The sequence below is a fragment of the Andrena cerasifolii genome, chromosome 8, assembly GCF_050908995.1.
Source record: "Andrena cerasifolii isolate SP2316 chromosome 8, iyAndCera1_principal, whole genome shotgun sequence".
NCBI lineage: Eukaryota > Metazoa > Arthropoda > Insecta > Hymenoptera > Andrenidae > Andrena > Andrena cerasifolii.
Window position 1 is genome coordinate 5964495 of NC_135125.1, and position 21528 is coordinate 5986022.

A 21528-nucleotide genomic window follows, 5' to 3' on the forward strand; every position below is an offset into this window, starting at 1 on the left:
CTCATGCAAAGCCATCGAAGAAACACCTGAAATAGAATAAATCGTGCGAAACCATTGGCGAAATGCATGAAATAGAACATATCACGAAGTAATATGTACGAGAATGATTAATAACAACGGAAATAAACCATTTCGCAAACAATCACCGATCTGCAATTCGTACCATCGGTTTGCAAAAGGATCACGTCACCACTCATCAAACGCAAACACTGGCATCTTTCCTGCTGCCCGAAAGTGTACATATTTCTGGACAGCTATGCAAATAAAAGGCGACGAGGGGCGGTTTATTTGAAAAATATTTAATAATAAACATTGACAATATACAGAGAAAATACGCCATAAGAAGTCGCTATGGGAGTAATAAGAACCTAACAACTGGTCCAGACTTACAAAATATCATCAAATCAGACAATGATAAAGGTGTTCCATATGACACCCTCGTATATGTGTGTGTGTGTGTGTGTGTGTGTGTGTGTGTGTGTGTGTGTGTGTGTGTGTGTGTGTGTGTGTGTGTGTGTGTGGTGGTTGTGTGTATATGTATACTCCTATATCAGTATTTTGCAACTAAAGTTCGAGTTGATCGTATCCTTGTTCTCTCGTACACGTATATCTCTACCTGTCCTTTCATCTATTTTTCATTTCTTCCTCTCATCTTTCCTTTTCACACCAACCTTTCGCGTACATATGCCATGAGTGTGTACGTTGCAAGGTGTCTCCCTGCTACTTCGGCGTCGAAACTCCCTTTCACGCCCGCTCCTAGCTTTCCTTTCAACGGAAGGCGACTCGCAACCGGACACCGAGGCGTTCACCACGACCCTCCCGTTGCGAATCCCTCCCCTTCGTTTTCACACTGCGAGAGAAGCGAAAAACAGGTGGCATTTTAGCTTCCCCTTTACGACCTTCTATTTTTGTTTCTTTTTTTTTGTGGTTATTAATTCCCATTTTTCCATTTTGTATCGTTATTACTATATCATATCATTCCTCATTTTTTCCCCTCCCTTCGTTCGACACGGCCTCGCAGCGAACCGCGCGCGACTGTTCCTCGATCTTCGCCCCGCTCGATCGCCAGGACCCTCTCGACGCCCGGGTCCTGGCGTCGTCAAGATCGCGCCCGATTCGAGGACGACCAGGGTGCTTCTATCTCGCTCGCATTCACATCGAACTTTCCGGTCACGCGCACGCACCCACTACAACCTAGACTTATTTAATCATCGTAACGCCCTAATGTCATGGAACATCCGTTAATCTCACGTCCCTCGTTACACTTCGCTCGCGCTTTTTTTCGCCTTTTTTTTCACCACTTTTCTCGACGCTCCTCCACCTTGCGATAATTCGAAAAAAGATCGGGGTCGAAGGGCGGGCTCGATCCTACGGCTCTCGTTCGCCGGTGTACGCTGGCTCGCTACCGGAACTGCTGCGAGCCGATTCTCGCCCTCCCACGGCCCGAGGGTGGAAGTGTGCGTTCTCGCGCGGGAGCGAACGCGCAGCCAGTTGTGAAACTCCGCCCCCGGGGGATGACGAGACGATCGAGCGCGCCCTTCTTCGCCCTCGCCTAGTACGCTAGGATATGTTGCTCGTAAGATGTGTCGTTACGTAGTCAATACAAGTGTCGTCTAGATCCACGCATCTTTTTTTTTGTTTCTTCTTCTTTTGTTGTCGCTTTAAAAATCCCTCTCTCTTTACGGTACTTGTTTAATCATAATTATATTACCATATCAATATATTTATATATCTATATATGTATAACGTTACGGTGCGTATCATCGTAGTTTGGATTATTTTACACTAGAGCTGCTGGAGTCGAGCGTACGGTAGAACCAAGACGGCGGTTAAGATCGGTGGTTTGGGAATCGTTCTTTCGAGCTTCCTCTTCGATCTCTTGTTCCGACGAGCGAGGTACCTCGAGAAGAGGAAAGCCGCGTCGAAGCGATTGCAATTAGCCGCCTCGTGTGTCATGGAAGATTGTTCTCGCAACGCAATGGAGACTTAGTATCGCAGGGGTTACAAAGTTCGCTAAATTGATGGAACAAGTGAATTTGCATGGATATTTTGTACAGTTTGCAGACGTTTTTAGCGTTTCGTAATGAGAAGCAGATGTTACCTTAGTCTGTCCCATCTTTGGATATTTCTACCTCATAAGACTTCTTTTCCGCAACGATTCTTTAATTACTATCCATTCCGACGAATACTTTGCGTTTAGACAGATATACTTTAGCGAATACTTGTAGATTCTTGAATCAGAAAGTGAGCATCACATTGTTAAAGTGTTTCTATTCAACGCTAACTCATTTCAACTAAACCATAAAGACGACTGCAATAAAGTCGTTCGTTGGAAATATTCACACAGATTCCATGGATCGTATCCCCGCACTAACCTCGCCCACTAAACACACCCTCTATAGCGGGGTTCCGTACAAACATTAAATAATTAGAACAGTGTATCGTAAAATCCCAGGATTCTTTCCCCCAATCGCTTCGACGTGGCAAAGGCAGCCCCTCGAGATCCCTCGAAAGCATTTCTCCACGAAAACTGAAGGTGACAAGCACGAAACGGGAAGGGGCACCAGAAACGGAGGACTCCGTGGGGCCCGATGGCCACTGTCATCGTGAATCCATCGGTAGCCGCGCACGATAGGCCTGTGTACTCGATCGGGGAGAGATAAGGGCACGAAAAACGACGGCGATCGGAACAAGAAGAGGAATCGTAGAGGGAACGGGGGTTGGGTGGTAGTTGTGCACTCGTGACGAAGAATAAGACGCGAAGACGATGGGTCTCTCGCCTAGATTTGAGCTTGACTTACGCTAGCCGCTAGTAGTTAATAGCCTACCGATAAAGGTATCGATTACGATTAAGTATAAATTGTAATTACAGTGTACAACAATGTACAGGGATAGACGGCCCCGGCCGACACTCTGACGCGCGTCCCTCCACCACGGACCGCCGAGGCTATTCCTCTCTGATATCGATCTTCTTCGAGACGTGCAGGCCCTCGGGACCCTAACGTGGGAGGGAACGTCCGTTCTCGGAGGGATCGCGTCAGTGGGAGAAAAATGGCCCCTCCCTCCGATCAGAGGAGCAGTTTCTCGCGCGGAAACGCCGCCCGGGCCATCGCTGACACTCTCAACGGCCATTCTCCTCGCGCCAGGGCACGCGAATACGTTTCTCTCGGCAATCGTATCACTAACATTTCGCCGACCTCCTTTCTGACTTCTTTAAAACCTATGGCTCCTCTTTTCCCCGCATTAGCCATTACAAAGGATCATGAGTATGTACCGAGTTTGTTCTCTGAGTCGTTAGCCCCCTAAGTGATCTTTTGTGCTCGACGATACGATCGATTTTTACGGTCGACCCCATCCCTAACCCCCTCCCGCCCCTAACCGGCTACTCCTATTAGATCATTTTATGTACACGCGAAACGAAAACGAGAATTTACCGGGCAATTACCTGCGTACCCCCGCCGACTTACTCCCTAGCCTATCCTATCGATAGAGATTTTAAGACGTTTTTTTCTCTTTCAAAAAACGCTTCGACACGCGACCACGTAGCTACCTGGCGCGTGGCTTTCTACGTAAAAAAAAAAAGAAGATGTAGAAGAAGAAGAAGAGAGAAAACGAAAAAATTAAAGAGAAAAGAAAAGAATATCTTTGTCATATTTGGCTATTTCACACGACTCTTTGTGTTGTGTATTCCCCATTTTTTTCATCGCGTTTCTTCTGCCCTTTTTTTTTATTTTCGGTTCCCTTTCGCCTAGCCTCGCCTCTCTCCATTTCGCTCGCTTTCTCCCTCGAAAATGTTCATTCACTCGCATCTCTCCTCACTTACACGCTTACACGTTGAGTCACGCAACACTTGGCTTACCTAGTATGTATATATATTTATGTATATATATATATATATATATATTTTATTCATTTATTACGATAAATCTTCGCTTAACTAGAATTCAACAGGGATTATCACTCACTCGGCTCAATGTGCGTACCATTTTCCCTCTCGCGTTAACCCCGCGCGCGGAGTACTGTGTATGTGTGTGTGTGTGTGTGGGTGTGTGTGTGTGTTCTATGTGCGTGCCCCATTTCGAGTCTTTCTGCGGTTCTCTTTTAAAAACGTAGTCGACGAGTAAGCGGATATACCGAGCAATTCAGTGATCGAGAACGCGGGTCGAGGAGCCGAGGAACTTAAATTTTGGCAGACCTTTAGGATCCACCATCTAACGAAAATACAAAAAGAAGAGAAGAGTGAGCAGATGAGTCTGAAGATGAAGTGACATGCCTCGGTGGTAGGTGTAAATTAAACGCGAAAGTGCGATTGAAAATGTCGATGCTTCGAGGAACTTGGGAGTATCCCTAGAGAGAGTAAATTGAAAGACTGTGTTTGCAGAGTTCAGGATGTCAGTCTCTGGCGGAGCTCGGGACGTTCTCCATCACCGAATTCGAGTGTGGACGAAACCTGGCGTCGTTCTTGGCAAAGAAGATCGTTTCACAGCGTGCATGGGACACTCTGATGGTCAAGGAATCGGGATGACTCTTTTCACTTGCACCTGAAGGACCTGCTGTGGCTCTCTAGCAAGAAGTTGGCATTTTGGGCAGGTATGTCGCGGGTGCATGAGTATCATTCATGATTTCGAGTCTGTGTGCAGCTGATCGAGGCAGTCGGATGTGTGAGAGTGTAGAGATTCTTCCTTACTCGACTAAAGATACAATAACGCTGCGAGATTTAGTTGCTAGTGATCCTTCCTCGGGACTCTGTGTACCTAAAGCCTCTATTCAGAGATTCATCCTTATCTAACTAAATAACCAAAGAGTATTCCAAGATTCAGCTATCGGTAGACTAATACCTCCACTTCTAACAGAATTTTCATTGTTTCGGTGAGGACCTTCATCCTCCATCGCGATTTTATAAGACAGAAAGAGCTGGGCTGCAGATGAACCGACGTCATCTCCGATTCCGTTCCCAAAAGTGTGCGAAAAAAAATAAGAGAGCGGAGAAGCCTCCTCTGTACAAGCTCCAACGCGTGTTACAAGTTTCCCAGAGCGTATCGTGTCTTTTGCAAATGGTTCGAGACAAAGTGTTTCGTTGGAGCGTCACCGAGGCTGCAAGTATTCGAGGGAAGCTGCGCTTGTTTGCCATAATCGTTTGCAGGAACCATGGTTTTCCAGAACGTGTACACTTCTAACTGCTCGAAGATCTACTGCACCGTGTCTATAGACACGCTTCCGATTCGCGAAGTCTACGCACACACACGCTCGCCCGCCAGCGCTATTAAACACACACATATTTGGCATAGAAACCCTCTATCGATCACGCGCAATCGCCTCGACGCTCTCTTCCCGTTGGCTAGCTACCCGAGGGGTATCGCGATTCTCATTTTTTCCTCCTCATCCCTTTCCTGCTCATTCGGATCGCCGAGCGTGCCGACCGGCGTTTGACGGAACTCCCGTCACCTCGTCGCCGCGAAGGAAGAGTTCCTTTCCGGCAGCCATTTTTGCGAGAGCTCCCTTGACAAACCGCGCGCGCTTCTATTAATAATTGGTATCTGAAGACGATTCGACGCGAGCGAAATTACAAACACAAGGAAAGAACAGAGCAGTGTCGAAAACGAAAAATTATAGACACGGAAAGCTGATTACACGATCGCGAAGTACCTGTCGTTCGGGAGCGATCGTCCCCTGCTTCCTAAGGTTCCTAGCTTGCACGCGCGAAGCTATGAGAAATCAATGAATTATGTACAAAATTCTTTGTCGGTCTTCGAACGATTTTTGAACTCCCGCGAAAGTATATTTGTACAACGCTTGAATGCAATAAAATGTCCCGTCCTCGTGATAAAAAGGAGAGAGAGAGAGAGAGAGAGAGAGACAGAGAGAGAGAGAAAGAGAGAGAGAGAAGCCTTGCAACGCGCTCTAAAACACCACGACGATTGAAACGTGCAACGAGCAACGAATTGCATAATTACAATCGATTTTCTAGAGAGATCAATGATCTATATATATATGTATATACACACGTATATATACACCGTACACTATATCAATGATTCTTTGAACCCCCATCTTCGTCCGCGAAGAGTCGGAATGGCTGCCGGTACCGAACTCGAGACGAACGGACATGTTTGACGACGCGATGCCACGTTCCCTCTGCGAGAATTTCTGGGCGAAGTATACGACGATTGCTCCTCCTGCGACCTACCAGACGAGCCTAGCAATTTTTCATAGCGTGACCGTCGAATTTCTACTTGCTTCTACAGCCTCCCTTCAGCTTCCTGTTTGCCCTCGCCAATTGACGAAACGTACTCGGGGGTTCGGTACGTTTCGTAGGGAACTCAATTTGCCGAAGTCCTCTTTGTCTGCTAATTCAGTTTGCCAATTTCCTCGTACCTCCTCTGGCCAGACAGAGTTCCCATCGATCAGACAGAGTTTGAAAGTTCGACGGCGCGTCTGATGGAGCTTTGTCGACGGAGCTAGTCGACCATTTGCAACCCTTGTCGCGGACTCTTAAATTCAAAGCGAGCTGCTCCGAGGTCGAATCTGAAACTCGACGCGGTCCTCTGAATTCCACTGTCTTCCGCCTCTGACCGCTTTCTCTTCTTCCTCGTCCAATTTGCTTTGCCCCTTTCGCTCTCTCGATCTTTCCCCTCCCTTTCCCTCTGCCTGTTCGATTTCTTTTTAGATAGAAGACTTATGTTCATTTTGGTGCCGTCGGGGAGGTTCTTCGTGGCAGATTGGAGACAACGTCCGCAGTGGCCAGACGTTTGCTGGTGACGAGTGACTTCGTTCCCCGTTGACGGGTGCTGAAATATCTGTGCCCTCAGCTTCGAGAGGCTGGGCGTCAGCACGCGCGCAGGATACAGGCATCGCTTCGTGGGGTGATCGATGGAGGATGACGATGATGACGATGATTGTGTCGACTTCTGGTCATGTTCTGCTGAGTATAACGGTGTACTTGGAAGGCTTGCGCTTCGCTGTCTCTCGGTCCTTAGTATGGCGTGAACCTGTTGTAGCCACCCCTGTACACGGTCGCCTGCGAACAGATTTTCCAGATTTTAACACCGATCAGAAGCCGGAGAGCAATAAAGCGGAGTGGAGGTAGGCGAATTTAGGCAGAGTGGACTAATTAATTTGGTCGTCCACTTGAAACTTTGTCCACTCTGTCTTCAATCCGCCCCTCGAACTTTGCACGAAGCGTAAATATCTAGCAGAGAAAAGTGAAAACTCCACTTACTCCGTAACCAGCTACTGGCCCAATACCATGCCCAAGGTAGGGATCGGCGTATTCACGTCCATAACTGGAACATCAACGTGAAAGGTCATTAAGAGTCCACGGTTCCCTTTCGAATATTCATTCTCGTTCTTCTACAGAGTACTGTTACATTTTCGTTTATCGTTCTAGATACGTAGCGGAGGATAAAGAGACCAAAGGAGATACAAACGTGGGACGTGCAATATACTTTAGAGGTTTTCGACAGGGCTATCAGGGTGTTCGGGGTGACTATCGGATCTGGTCAGGTTTTCCAAGTATCTGCGACTCCGAAGAGCACGGCCACGATTACGCGTACGCCTGAAAGGAACGGACTTCTGATGCACATCCTCATTTCCTTCCATAGTATCCTTTCTTACAAACACTTGAACCGTAACATCAACAACTTGAAACCATAGAGCGTCATAGAATTATCGTTAGACCGTAGCACTCCCGCGAGCCAGCCTCCTTCACCCCTTGCGGCCCAATCCATCTCACATTAACTGTCTATAACCTATCCTCGTATAAAACTATACTGAAAGAATGCTCGGGGTACTTAAAGTAAGAGCGCCCACGAGAGTTTACTAACGAAGTTCATCCTGCAATTTCAAAGAAACCCCCACTGCAATGCTATTACGCAACCGTCTGTCAGGAAGCACAGTATATTTCCCCAAAGTTTCAACCCCCTACCTAGATCATTACTTTCCTCGCGAATCACCCATTACTTTCCCATACTCGGTGATATAGAAGACAAATTCTCTGAACGATAGAATCGATCCTCGGACGGAGGGGCGGGGGGGGATGTGGATCGCGGACCGTCAAGGGGTTCGAAAGGACGAAGAGGCCGGAGAGAGGCAGTTTGACCAGCAAACAGTGGAAGCCCGGGGGATAAAGGGCATAAGGGAGAGTTTCGGTGAGAAGGGGTGATCGCTTACCCCGCGACTGCGGCATATCCTGCGACCGGTTGTGCCGCAGCTGCAGCTGCGCCGTATGCGCGCGCAGCCACTGCCGTGTAGGTCGCTGCAGCTGCGTAGGTGGCCTGCTGCGCCGTCGAGAGGGGCGTCTTCAGCAACGGTGAGGCTGCAGCCGCTGCTGCCGCGGCCTGAAACAGGAACCATGACCCGCCATGCAAGGCTCAAGCAAGCTCCAAGACAGATCGGACAGAGAGGGTGTCCTAGCGGAGAAACGGCACTAACGCGTTCCCTTTACCACCACGAAATGCTCCTTGCACCGAATCGTACGCAAAGGAATCGCGTCTTCCGCGAGGATCTCACAGTTTTCTATCGGGTGCCTGAAGATGGGACGCGGAAAGTCGTCTTGACGATTGGGAATACTCGGGTCGGGGGATTCTCCACTTAGGATTACTTGGTACAGATTAAATTGAAGGAGGCATGGTTCGCGTTACAAGTGGGAATACTCTGGGTAACACGAGTATCTTTTGGGATTACTTGGCGTGGGTTACACTTGGGATTACACGTACGCGGGCTGACTTTCAGCTGGGAGTACAGTTGGTCCCAGGATTTAGGGATACAAAGGGAAATCGGAGAAATTGGAAAGTACGGTGGTGATTAGAACTGTGAATCTATTTTGGTAATACATTCGGTGCAAGGACCCTTTCAGCTGCGCTCTGGCAGCCCGTCGATGAAACAGCGATTCTTCGTACCCCTAATAGAATGTGCATAAAAGACGTTCGCTGTTTCAGCGACGTGCGATGGTGCGATTTGTCAAATATCCCGAGCACTCTGCTCTATGTGGTTCTCGAAGCTACTGCTCTCCATTGGGCAAAGCATCAGGAGTGTCTTATGTACATATGATGGTGGAATGATCGCGGAAATGATCGCATTGTCTGCTCTACGAAATCGATTAATTAAACTTTTTAATAAACGTTTCTTCTCGCAGGGCCGACTAAATGAGCGGCAGGGAACAATTGTGGGGGAACATTTAGCCAATTCGATTGAATATAAGTGAGAGTTGCAAGGTAATTCATGCAGAGGGAGAAGTCGAGCGATTTAGTAGCCTCGCGTCTCTTTTGCGGTCGTGTGTTTCGTAAAATATCGTTTGTACCGTTCGGGGTAGTTTCCGTAGGCGGTGGTTATCGATGTTCGCGTCGCGATTAAGATATATCCGCGGTGCGCGCCATTTATCGCCGCGGAAAAGCGAGATCTACGTGCGTACAGTCTAGACTGCGAGTGTGCACGTGGTACACAGAAAGTATCTGCTCGGAAACTACATTCGGAACTCTCTTTAGCGTCAATCACTGAATCCCAAATGATTCTTCCTACCGCGCCAACCGTCGCGGCACCGTCTCCCGAAATAATTCCATTCAATTTCATATTTTCCTTCTGAAAGCCCGCAATTCTGTTCCACGGCGGCGACGCAACGCGCTCCCCCGGCTCCTCGCGATCTCCATGGCATTACCATTGGACCGATCGAAGCTGGGAGCTCGACTCTGTCCCCGCCGTCTTCCGGAGTGCACTTAAGTACACCGAAATTAAATCCCGCTCTTACTTTCGCCCCATTTTATGAAACCCCTTCCTGCGCCGCGACGGTAATCCCGAAATCACGTTACCGTCGCCGGTACCGAAAGAAAGCCTCCGCGGATTTCAGCCCCTCCCGGAACGAGATCCTCCTATTTGTCGCTGCGGAAACCTCGAGTGTCCCTACGAGTCTCCAAAGAAACCTTCCTGTACTCCCTTAAAGGAATCTTGAGCATCTACAGAATTCGAGGCTCTTAAAACTGCTGCAAGATATAATTACCTCCTAATTACCACAATTCACCGAGCAAGTATATACACCGAGCCCCCAGAAGCGTCCACGCAAAAAGCTCCTCGACGTCCCTGAGCACCCTATCGATTCACTCGGCATCCATCCGGCTATCAAAATAGAAGTGAATCCCGAAGAATCGCGAAGTGGAACCGTAAAACTCCGCTTGCATATCCCCCTTCCGTGCATCCCGCAAGCCATCGACAGCCGAGGGACCCTCGGAGCGCGTCTCGGAGGGGGTGGGTCTCTGGTGGCGCGAAACTTCCAATAATAATTTTCGACGTGGCTGCAAATAACGAGAGTGCAGGCGGAAAACACGAGATCCTCGGCGCCAGAAAGTTCTGGCGTCCAGGACGGTGGTCGTTCGACCTGCCGCGAACGAAAGCGGAGGACGAGCAGACACGTGGGGGCTCGTGGCGGGGCGGCGGAGGGGGGGGGGTTGCGCGAATAATTTCGTCGGTGAATACGGGAAAACACGAGGGGGTGGATCGAGGGGCCGGAGTTTCTGGGTCGCGGTTGATTTCCAAATGCGAGTCGCGTCTTCGTCCCGCGATTTTGGCCAGATATTTCGTGCGGAGGAGAATGTGGGTCAAGTGACTCTCTCGCGAGCGGCCGGGCTGTTTGGCTTCGCGTGGAAATTATTTAACGTTTTCAGAGGACGAGGCATTTTCCCGGGGACTTATTGCCTCCCCACTGGCTTTGCGTCGAGAACCACCGTGCCGAACCGAATTTTCTGATACCAGGGCCGGGCCTGGTGTATGCCCCTCGTCTATCGGGAACGGAAATTGGAGGAAACTTCTCCCTGAGTCAATTTTCTCGTCTGCAGGCGGGAGGACCGAAGAATTTATCGAGGGCTTTAACTGCTGGGCATATCTGACCCTTGGCTTTCGCTTCTGTGGAGGAAAATGGTCCAGCGAGAATTACGTAGGTCCGAATGCTTAGATTGCCTAAACGCTTCTCGAGGTGGTCCCGAAGTCTAGGATACATAGAAAATGTAGAGTAACTCGCGCATCTTTTTTATTCCGAGAAAAGGGGAAGCAAGGAAGCGGTAAAAAGCGAAGAATAGGCATGTTGATTGATACAGCGAACCCTGGCAAATTTCATACCCACTAAATTTAAATAAAGGACGCACTCGAGTGATCGCGTTATTCCGCCAATACTTCTATACTATATTCATACACAATTTTCCTACCTGAATTTCGGAGTGAACACTGACAAGCTCGGCGCGCCTTCGAGCGCTCGGTAATTATTCGGGCCACGATATCGACAGGAGTTTTGTCGATTGATATTACTTCTTCCTACATCGAAGTGAAAATCGGCGTTGGTGCGAAGTGTCGCAAAAATACACGCGTACGTGCAGGTAGGTTTCCATTGTCTAAGTGCATCTGCCAGTGTCATTCACGTGGCACGAGCCGGAAGTTAGACTCTTTAAACTTCAACAGCCTGCGCCTTAAAAGCGAAGCCCCAGATTGCAAACTGGTAAGTGACTTTTCGATGCCCCTCCCCTCCCATCCCTTACATATTTTACGGGCGTGGAATATCGTAAAACGATCAGGACGAAGAGTTCGCTTCCTAATAAAAGATCCATGCTACGTAACTCAAGGAACTCGGCGGGGTGTATAATTTCCTAGTGTCCATAGAACTCTCTGCCAACAGTGAGGGGATTAATATTTATGCAGTAGGTTCTCCAGCAACGTTGCTCGGCTAATATTAAGTACACTCGCATTACACTCGACCATCCAAATTCATTATTTCGAAGGGAAAGTTCGAGGGTCCTAGCCGGGAGCCGTGCTCGACAATGATGAGATTAATTTTCGCGAGCGAAAGTTCTCCGCGACGAGCCTCTCCGAAGCGATTCGACGCGGAAGTCATTCGTACTCGATATACCTAATTGGAGTGGCGGTGGAAGCTAGCTTGAACGTCGCGTCGATGAAACCTCGGTTAATTTTTTCAAGCGAGACCACTGACGGAAACCACGATTACGCTCGTGTCGCTACCTCCCTGTGATCGTTCCCCATTTTCCGCGGCGTTTCCAACGCTACCCCCGACGAGAGACGCCGCGTTTACGCTGCTTCCCGTCACGGACCAGATGTTACGTTAACGATCTCTCCGTTTCGACGTAACGTTCCCTCGCGGCAGCCTAAAAAATGCCCCTCGTTAATTGCAGCCTTTCGTCCTTCCCCGCGGTGACGCATTCTCGCGTAAAAGACGGGAATCGGGGGAGGAAATATCGTAGATATATAACTGATTGAGCGACCAAGATTGATGCTTCCACGAACGAGATTATATGCAAAGGTAATTAAAAGCGTGTCTACGGGGCGTGTTACTATAATTTCTCGAGAATCAACTAACTTCAAGCGCGGTTTGAAAAAGTTATGAAAAAAATTGGGCACTGCACGAGAATACGACGCAGTTGCGATTTGTTATATATATTTTAAATCCTCGGCCCGTGTCAGGAGGGATGAAATCGTTAAGGAAGAACGTCGTCGACCCGATCCTCCCACGGAATGAAGCTGTCGGGCGCGCGAAATGACGCGACGATGATTTATGAAGGCTCGCGGATGTCTGTGGTTTTGCAAGGTAGCCGCCTGCTCGCTTGGAAGCTCGTAAATCCTCTCAGCGAGCGGGAAGACGCTCGTGGCCGGTTTCCGCGGCGGGTCAAGGCACGAAGGTGCACCCCCGAGTGGAAGGAGATCGAATTCTTGGCGCGATACCGCGGAAAATGATCGCGAAAAATCCGGGGGGCCCTGATTCCACGCACGTGCGACCCAAGCAAATTTACGGGCTTCGGATTTTTCGCCCGCACCTCGTCTGCCAGAGGCGGCTTCCATCGTTCGTGCTCCATTTGCTTTTCATCCGGGTACTTCTGGCGATTTCGGGAGACGATCTCTGATGGATCGTTTGATATCGAGTGTCATTATTTAAGTGCTATTAAGTTTCTTCTTCAACCACTTGCGTACTAAAGTTGGAAAGTAGACTCTGCAGTTCGAGTTCATTATTATGGTGCATTGTTGTTTTATAAGTAATATAAGTGGTTCAGTATGCAAGGGGTTGATAAGGATACTGTTACAATTTCTATCGGTTTCGGAAACACTTTGGTAGGGGCGACCGGGGCTAGTTGATACAGGGGCAGGTTGATACAGACGAATTATCTCGACACCGTATATATTCAGCTCCATTTGAGCGAGATATGTGCAGTTTGTTGTTAAATTCTTTACGACGAGTCAGCGTACCTCTGTGTATCTTGTTATCAATCGTTTTTCAACTGTTTAGTTTATATAGAGAAAAAGTACCTAAATAGCTTTGATACATCCAAATCCATCGTCCAAATAACATTTTTGCATTCATTTTGTATACAGGGTGTCCCACTAAGGAGTGGACAGCGCGATATCTCTTAAAGTATTGTCGATAAAAATATAAAAAAAATAGGGAATTGCATGGTTCGAGGGGGCCCATTTATTAGCGCGAACGAATTTTGTTTTCGATTATTATTTTAAAAGATACGATGGTCAAGTTCGGTTTTTCAAATGGAACTATTTTTTTTGAAGACCTGAGTTGATAGTGCGTTCCAAGACAAATTCAATAAGCTTTAATGTATACACTTTATTTCCACTGGTTTTTAAGATATTGCGCTTGCAAAATTACTGATTTTCACTGGAAGAAAACCCTCTGGAATAGGAAGGACCGGGGTCGGTCTTACTGGCGCTACGGGTGGCATTGCCTGTTGAAACTGATACCTACCTGCCAAAGGTCTACGACAGGGTTCGCAGGCCCAAAAGCTGGACAATTCTTTTCCGTCAGAAATGCTACTTAGGTAGGTACATCTGCGGTATCCAGAAGCGCATCGTTACTTTTATTTCGCACTTGCTTCTACGCTCGGATGGCCGGTTCTTTTGGGAGGGATGCAAGTTGGATTGGTTAGGTTAGGAGGAGTGAAAGTTGCTAGACTAAATTTCAACCATAGGGAGCAGATTGTATCAGAACCAATCCAACTTGCATCCCTCCCAAAAGAACCGGCCATCCAAGCGTAGATGCAAGTGCGAAATAAAAGTAACGATGCGCTTCTCGATACCGCAGATGTACCTACCTAAGTAGCATTTCCGACGAAAAAGAATTGTCCAGCCTTTGGGCCTGCCATTTCTGGCGTAGACCTTTGGCAGGTAAGTATCCATTTCAACAGGCAGTGCCACCCGTGGCGTCAGTAAGACCGCCCCCGGTTTTTGCCATTTCAGAGGGGTTTCTTGCAGTGAAAATCAGTAAATTTGCAAGCGCAATATCTTAAAAACCAGTGGAAATAAAGTGTATACATTAAAGCTTATTGAATTTGTCTTGGAACGCACTATCAACTCAGGTCTTCAAAAAAAATAGTTCCATTTGAAAAACCGAACTTGACCATCGTATCTTTTAAAATAATAATCGGAAACAAAATTCGTTCGCGCTAATAAATGGGCCCCCTCGAACCATGCAATTCCCTATTTTTTTTATATTTTTATCGACAATACTTTAAGAGATATCGCGCTGTCCACTCCTTAGTGGGACACCCTGTATATGTTCTCAAGTTTTCGCTGACTATATATTAAAGAGGAAGGACCAAAGTATATTTTGGCATATTTGTTGTTAAGTAATTAATTTAAATTAAAATGAAAAAAATTGCAAACAGAATAACGTATCAATTAGCCCCGCAGCGGGGTAAAGTGGCACATTTTGCATCGTCCAAATAACATTTTTTCATTCATTTTGTATGTATGTTCTCAAGTTTTCGCTCACTATGTATTAAAGAGGAAGGACCAAAGTACATTTTGGCATATTTGTTGTTAAGTAATTAATTCAAATAAAAATGAAAAAAATTGAAAACAGAATATCGTATCAACTAGCCCCGGCCTCCCCTATTCAGGAGAGAAATCCATGCCTCCTATGTATACACAGCTATTTGTACGTCGATTCTACAGGAGAGGATGAAACTTTCAAGAAATTGTCGGAATCGTTAAAGTCGACGACCAGTTTATACAGCTACGACGTACAAGTACACGTGAGACTAGCCAGGGAAAATTTCTAAGGTGGAACACTGCAAGCATGTCGATGCTCGAAGCATTCGCAAACGTGAAACTTAAATCATTGATCTTTGTTAATTTATAATATTAAGTGACGAGCTTCGAAGTAGACCGATAGAGTAGAAGCTTCGAGCATCGACTCCGGGATTAAATTCATTCTCCCGAGTGTCCGACACTCGAGATCTCGAATTCCAGCGGTCACTACATCCGCTGGGGGTTGCCGTGAATAGCGAGGACCACCCTGGGCGAGAACTACTGAGGGAGCTAGTAAATTCCCGATTAACGACAGAGAGCTAATTCTGAGGGGTGAATTTTCAGGGCTGCTGGTGAACTCGGGGCAACGCTAAACAAGCTTAGGAACTTTCTCTAAGAAACTCGGAGTGCTCACCGATTTCGAACTCCAGTTCAACTGAAAACCTTTTTCGTGTTCGTGTGAAAAACGAAACGGAACCGAATTATAATACACCGAGCTGGAAATAATCATCATTCTCACCGTGACCTTTTGTGCTGACAGAAAAGACAGAGGAGGGAAGATGATACGTATATCTAGCATCGAATTGATGCGCACTGGCAGTGTGCCAGGCAGAAAACCGCGAATTATTTGGCGATTAAACGGACGGCATCCATTTACAATTTACTATCCGCGAAACCGCAGCATCATCGACGGGAAATTTCTTTTCGCCCACATCGATGGTGTCCCCCTATGCTGTCTTTCATATATCCTTAATTCTCCCACAGTTAGGCTATCGTACACTCACGCGTACCTCTACGAAAGCGATCAACTCACAGAAAGGGACACTTCTCCAACGATACCAAAAGAAAAATCTCGAATAGCTACCAATTGCATGCATTACACTGTCTCAAAAAGCAGAACACACTGAGGGGGGCGAGAGGGGGTGCAGAACGGTCAGAAGCGAAGGAGCCGCAACGATGTAATATAAAATCGACCCATAAAGTGGCTTCTGAAGTCTGGAACTAAGTAGCAATTTATGTTCTACGGAGAAAGAAAAGCGGGAGTGAAAGACAGCTGAAAGAACAGAGACAGGAACGGTGGTTTCAACGATCGGCGAGCACTCCTGACCCAGCGTCCAAACGGTGAAGTCAGGGCAGAACGAAAGACAGCAGAGAGAGAGATAGAAAGAAGAGAGGGTGGTTTTGGAAGAAAAAAAAACAGACAAACAACGGGCGAAGTTCACGGGTGGACCTTTAAAATTCCTACCTCCAGGGCGGGCGCTTTAGCCTGAAACACAAACGGCAAACCTGAAAAGAAATTCGGCTAGGAGCGAGCCGAGGGGTCGGTGTTTCGCGTCGGGCTACCGAGAGATCGTGGCCGACTGGCTTGTCCGCGGAATTGTCAGGTTTTTGCGCGCGGGAAATCGATTTCGTATGCAGTTTCGATGTCGGGTGGAGGCTGTGAGAATGTTTGATGAGGTACGGCGATGAAAGAAGAACAGAAAGAGGGGTAGACGAAAGGGGAGAAATCAGGCGGCAAAATGCAACAAGATGCTGCACGATTCTGTGACGCGGCAGAGCGCAGTGTTTGGTACGTTTTCCGGATAGCGCGATCTCGGTGAATTTATGGGTTTGACGATAGGAGGCGTGGAATAAAAGGGACGTGTAAAAAATACATCTCTATCGAGTGGAGATTCAGAGCGATGGGGTGGAAGCGTCAGATATCTGTCGCATCTATGCATTTGCAAGGCTTCGCCTTAATTTTAGTAAATAATATTCGTCCCTCTCACTTTAAGAAGCAATACTGTATCCACCCACAGGAATTCTCAATACTTTCATCCCCCAGGGAGTCAACTTCCACAGTGAAACAGATGTATTCTTTGCACTTCGACTTGGAAAACGCCCGTTCTTATACAGCCGCCTAAAGTGGCACGTTTTGTCTGTCAAAGAATTCGATATCAGTCCTCGCGTTACACGTTCAACCCCATTCGATAAAGCAGACAAGCTTTCCTCAAAGTTTCACAACTCGATCCATCCCACTGAAGAAAGGTTAGAAGGCTTGAACGTGTTAACCGAGACGCCGAGGGAGCTCGTGGAAAATTCTATTCACCGCCAGTTACAAGGGAGCCGCGTTCATTCGCAAACACAACTCTCTGCCGCGCAAACAGCGGCCCACGGAAACGCAAAATAAAAAAAAAAAGAAGAAGGGCGCCAGATCCAGCGTGAAATTTTTCGCGTATATTTCATTTCCACGCTGCCGGGCAGGATTTTCGTATCTGGCACCGTGTCGCCGCTCTTTCGACGCGGAAACAAGAACGAGAGAGCGGCCCCGCAAAATGAACACAGCCGTGCTCGAAATTAATTTCCATTCCGCTCGGCGGATCGAGGGCAGCTGGGGACGGGCTGACGAGAGAGCCTCGAAAACGATAGCTGTCGTCGTCCCGGCTCCTACGCGCCCTTTTTATACATTGCTACCCCTGTATCCCTTTTAGCGAAAAAATTTCCCGGTCGTTCTCCTTCTGATCCCCGCGCAGAAAGCTCGACGGCGATCTCCCGCGGCCGGAGAAAGTGTAAGGCTGGGCGTGGAAACGAGAGAGTATGATCGAGAAGAGAGACGCAGGCGGGAGAAAGGTCGAGAGCGACGACAGATGAGGGAATGCGAAAACGAGATAGGGATGGCGTAATTGTTATCGGTTTCTCTGCGTTTCACGTGTGTGCAAGCCTGGCGAAACGTGTCAACTAACGTCAGCTGTTGCTTGAGGCCATTCCAGCTAAACGGGTCCGGAACAGTTGCAGACTTTAGTCAATATTTCTGTGCCTTCCTTTCCTCCGTGTCTGTGTGTAAGTGTGAGTGGGTGTTTTTTTTTATTTTTTTCCCTCTGCTCCGTTTTCTCTTTTTTTTTCGAACGCCCCGCGCTCTGTTCCCTCTCTGTGCGTACCGCGAGCGCCGATCAACGACGCTTCGATTGAACGCCAGCCTTTTAAGGGGTGAACAATGCACTTTTTTGTTGGGGTATCTTCGTCGTGTTTCATCGAGAACCGTTTCCCGTTCCGCCATTGTAACAGGGGAACGAGGTTTTCCATGCCCTCGTTAGAAACATTCCCGTGGCGAACCGTTGGCATGGAAAATAATGGGAGCTGGACTCTTGGATCCATTTCGAACTTAACGAAACGATCGGGGCTTTAGTAATTATCGAGCAGTCGCGTTTGATTTGAAATTTCGCAACTGAGAAGCAAGTATTACGTTCTGCTGGTGATGGAATAGTTCCTTGGGATGCTTACGCGATTAATAGTTGATAATAAAATAAACAATTAATGCAATGCGATGTAACAGCTCGCGTCGGAGGTGAATCTACAGCGAGTCCACGAACGAATTTCTTATTAAAAATTTCACGGAATTTCAGGTTTCCGTGCCACCGAGCGCGTTTAATTTTCACCTCAGCCGTGATCCAGGGAAACCGACAGGAGGCTCGTGATCAAGTAAGTTCGTTTACCAATTAATTCCCGATAATCTATCGGCAGCGTCTGAAAAGGTGATCGATTAACCCCCGCTGACGTTTCAATCTGCCTCGGAGGGGTGGCGTTGCTCGATTTAATTAAAAACTCATTCGTCGGCGCTCGGGAACGGAAACAGAGCAGCGGCGGACAATTTCCGAGGGAAAATCAAGGAGGAAACGTCGTCTCTCACCTGCAGCCTGTAGTTGGGATCCTGCGTCGCTGCGTGTGCCGCTAGGAACGGGTCGTAATAAACGCTGCAAAACAAAAATCACCAGTTTTAGTTACACATCGGCTCCGCTCTGATATTCTTCTAGCCCGCAGCTTTCACTCCGGCTTAAATACTCGTGTCTTTTCCCCTCGACTCTCCTCATTGCCAGCTCCTGCTTGTCAAGCAGGCATGTAAAGTGGAAAGATAATGCAATTCTAGTTGGACTCTTGTGCACACCTCGTAATATTATTGAATTAAATTGCTTAAAGAAGTCTCCGTTGCAAACGCGAAAGGATAATGTTTCAAGAGCGATATAATTGGTCTCTTGGAGACTTGAATGCCTGCGGAGAGCACGCCGATCGAGCTTACGAATTCATTTCCGTACAAAATACGTCTGCCAGATAGTTCCGAAAGTTCGATCGACGAAAAGGAGCTGGTCGTCCATTTTTCTCCTAGATTCTGCAGTCGCGCGAAGATCGAATCGTAGATTCCACCGAGCGAAAAAGTCAGGGAAGTCAGTCGTAAGGAAAAATTGCTCCCGCGATATTCGTAATGGAATTCGATCTTCGCCTCTCTTCTTCTCTAGATTTCTAGAAACTCGATTTGAGCGCGATGACCAACAACACAGCTTCGAAGGGCGCGACTTAACATTTCCATCCCACGGGAACATTATATCCGCGAGTTGATCAGCTTTGTTCCTTTGATCGCCGCTTAGGAACTGCATCGAACCGAACGTCGATGTTCAATGGCTACTTTCAGCAGATATTCGCATAAATATCTGTTGTTCGTGGCTCGACACGTCTCGCTTCCAGTTTCTTTAAATTGAACAGGACCAAGACGCGACCTGCTTGCACAGTCGGGTTTTTAAAGTCTCTCGTCCATCATCGTCAACCCTCGTTAACTTTATTCGTTACTCGTTATCCGGGCTTTCCAGTAGAGTCAACAAAAATTCATAAATCACGACTGTCGTGTCCCTGGTCTTCGTCTGAAAACGCGTCACGATGATTGGTGAACCTCGATCGGCGACAGGCCGGGGAAATCGAATGCAAAATGGACGATTCTGACGTGTCACGAGTCACTGAACTTGCATCGGTGAGTTATATACCTGGCAACGTTGCCTTTATCCGTAAGTAATAAAGTTTCCGCGGTTGATCGATGACGAAACGATACAACGACGCATCGACCGGCGGTTCGACAATTTTCCAACCCCTTCGTCTTCGTTCTTTAATTAAGGGGGTATACCCGTTTGAACCCTCGGAAAATGTATACATTTTGTGGATTTTTTTACAAGTCAACGGTTTGATGCAGATTTCCCGTTTTTTAACTATGTTTACATAGTATTATGAACTACTTATAAAAAAAGTTTCAGTTAAAAAACTATTGTTTTTCGGAAGTTACGGATACATGTCCGAAAGTCTCTCGATTTTAGACGGCTAAACGGTGGCCCTAAAAACTCGCGCTACGTTCAACCAATTTACTTCAAATTTTGCATGCAGAATCATAATAAGATTCCACATCGTCCAACGAAGCCGATTTTGAAAATTTTGAAAAATAAAGAAATGGTGAGAGATCAAAGGTAAAGTTAAATTTTTCTAAGAGAAAAATCCACCTTTTTCCTTTATAAATAATAAACGGGGAATCGAAATAAAAAAAGCCTTCGTTGGACGATGCGGAATCTTATTATGATTCTGCATGCAAAATTTGAAGTAAATTGTTTGAACGTAGCGCGAGTTTTTAGGGCCACCGTTTAGCCGTCTAAAATCGAGAGACTTTCGGACATGTATCCGTAACTTCCGAAAAACAATAGTTTTTTAACTGAAACTTTTTTTATAAGTAGTTCATAATACTATGTAAACATAGTTAAAAAACGGGAAATCTGCATCAAACCGTTGACTTGTAAAAAAATCCACAAAATGTATACATTTTCCGAGGGTTCAAACGGGTATACCCCCTTAACGATGAGAATTACTCGTGGCCGTTGAAACGCATTTCTCCTCGAATTCAGGATAAAAATTACAGTAGGAAATTGTAAATAAAAATTACAGTAGGTAATTGTAAATAAAAATTACAGTAGTTAATTGTAAATCCTCTTAGAACGAGACGAAATGAGAAGAGAAGCTTCTGCAAAATAGGAAGTAATTAAAAGGTTACGATATTCTATTTCACAGATAGCCCCGAAGATGTCAGTAATTTCTAAAATCTCGTATCGATCGAGGCCACGTCAGAAACGTCACGATCTTCCATCGCAACCCTCTGGCAACCCTCTCCTCGAATCTGCTTCATATCAATCGTCCACTCTCGATCGTCGTGTCGCGTTTTACAAGAAGTACACCGTGCGATCGCTGAAAAAAGCCCGTCCCCATTGATTCGAAAGGGTCTTAGCAATCGGGGTAGCTCTCTCTCTCTCTCTCTCTCTCTCTCTCTCTCTGAGGAAAAATGGTGCTACTCGTCGCGCAAAGGTTAGATCGTTTGCATGCTGGTGCAGTGATTTCGACAGGCATGCTAACGAGAACGAAACGCGTGCAGGTTGCATCGGGTAACTCGACACGTGCTGGCTTTCGACGGCGCTCGATGATTTTGTGGGTGACTGGAGGGAAATTGGCAGACTTCTGTTCGCGTGTCGAATGGAAATTAACTAGCCAGTCGTAGATGGCAATTGAAACGTAAATCTTCTCTGACCTAGGCATCGTAACTGGACATCTGTTTTTGAAAGGCAGGAATTTTAGCAGTGAGCCACAGGTGTGTAGAAAATACACTGTACTGGTATCCGAAATTAATCTACTCCCTTGTAATACCTCCTCCCCTGTTCTTTACGCGTACTA

The 21528-nt window shown here is 47.1% G+C and overlaps 1 protein-coding gene across 5 annotated transcripts in view; it reads right to left on the minus strand.

Moving 5' to 3' along the window:
* Nucleotides 1-283: 283 nt before the first annotated feature.
* Nucleotides 284-21528, minus strand: part of LOC143372090 (RNA binding protein fox-1 homolog 2) — a 228523-nt gene continuing 207278 nt past the window's right edge. For 4 of the 5 annotated variants that reach the window (XR_013086208.1, XR_013086207.1, XR_013086209.1 and 1 more), the window contains 4 exons: nt 18689-18752; nt 8170-8336; nt 7220-7283; nt 284-7018 (listed from right to left, as the gene is read on the minus strand). Coding sequence is in view for 2 of the 5 variants with exons in the window: in XM_076817995.1 (XP_076674110.1) it covers nt 6974-7018; nt 7220-7283; nt 8170-8336; nt 18689-18752 (340 nt within the window). In the remaining 3 variants the exon portion in view is untranslated. Of the gene's footprint in view, nt 7019-7219; nt 7284-8169; nt 8337-17744; nt 17772-18688; nt 18753-21528 lie in introns of all 5 variants that reach the window. The other variant, XM_076817994.1, reaches the window with a different exon arrangement.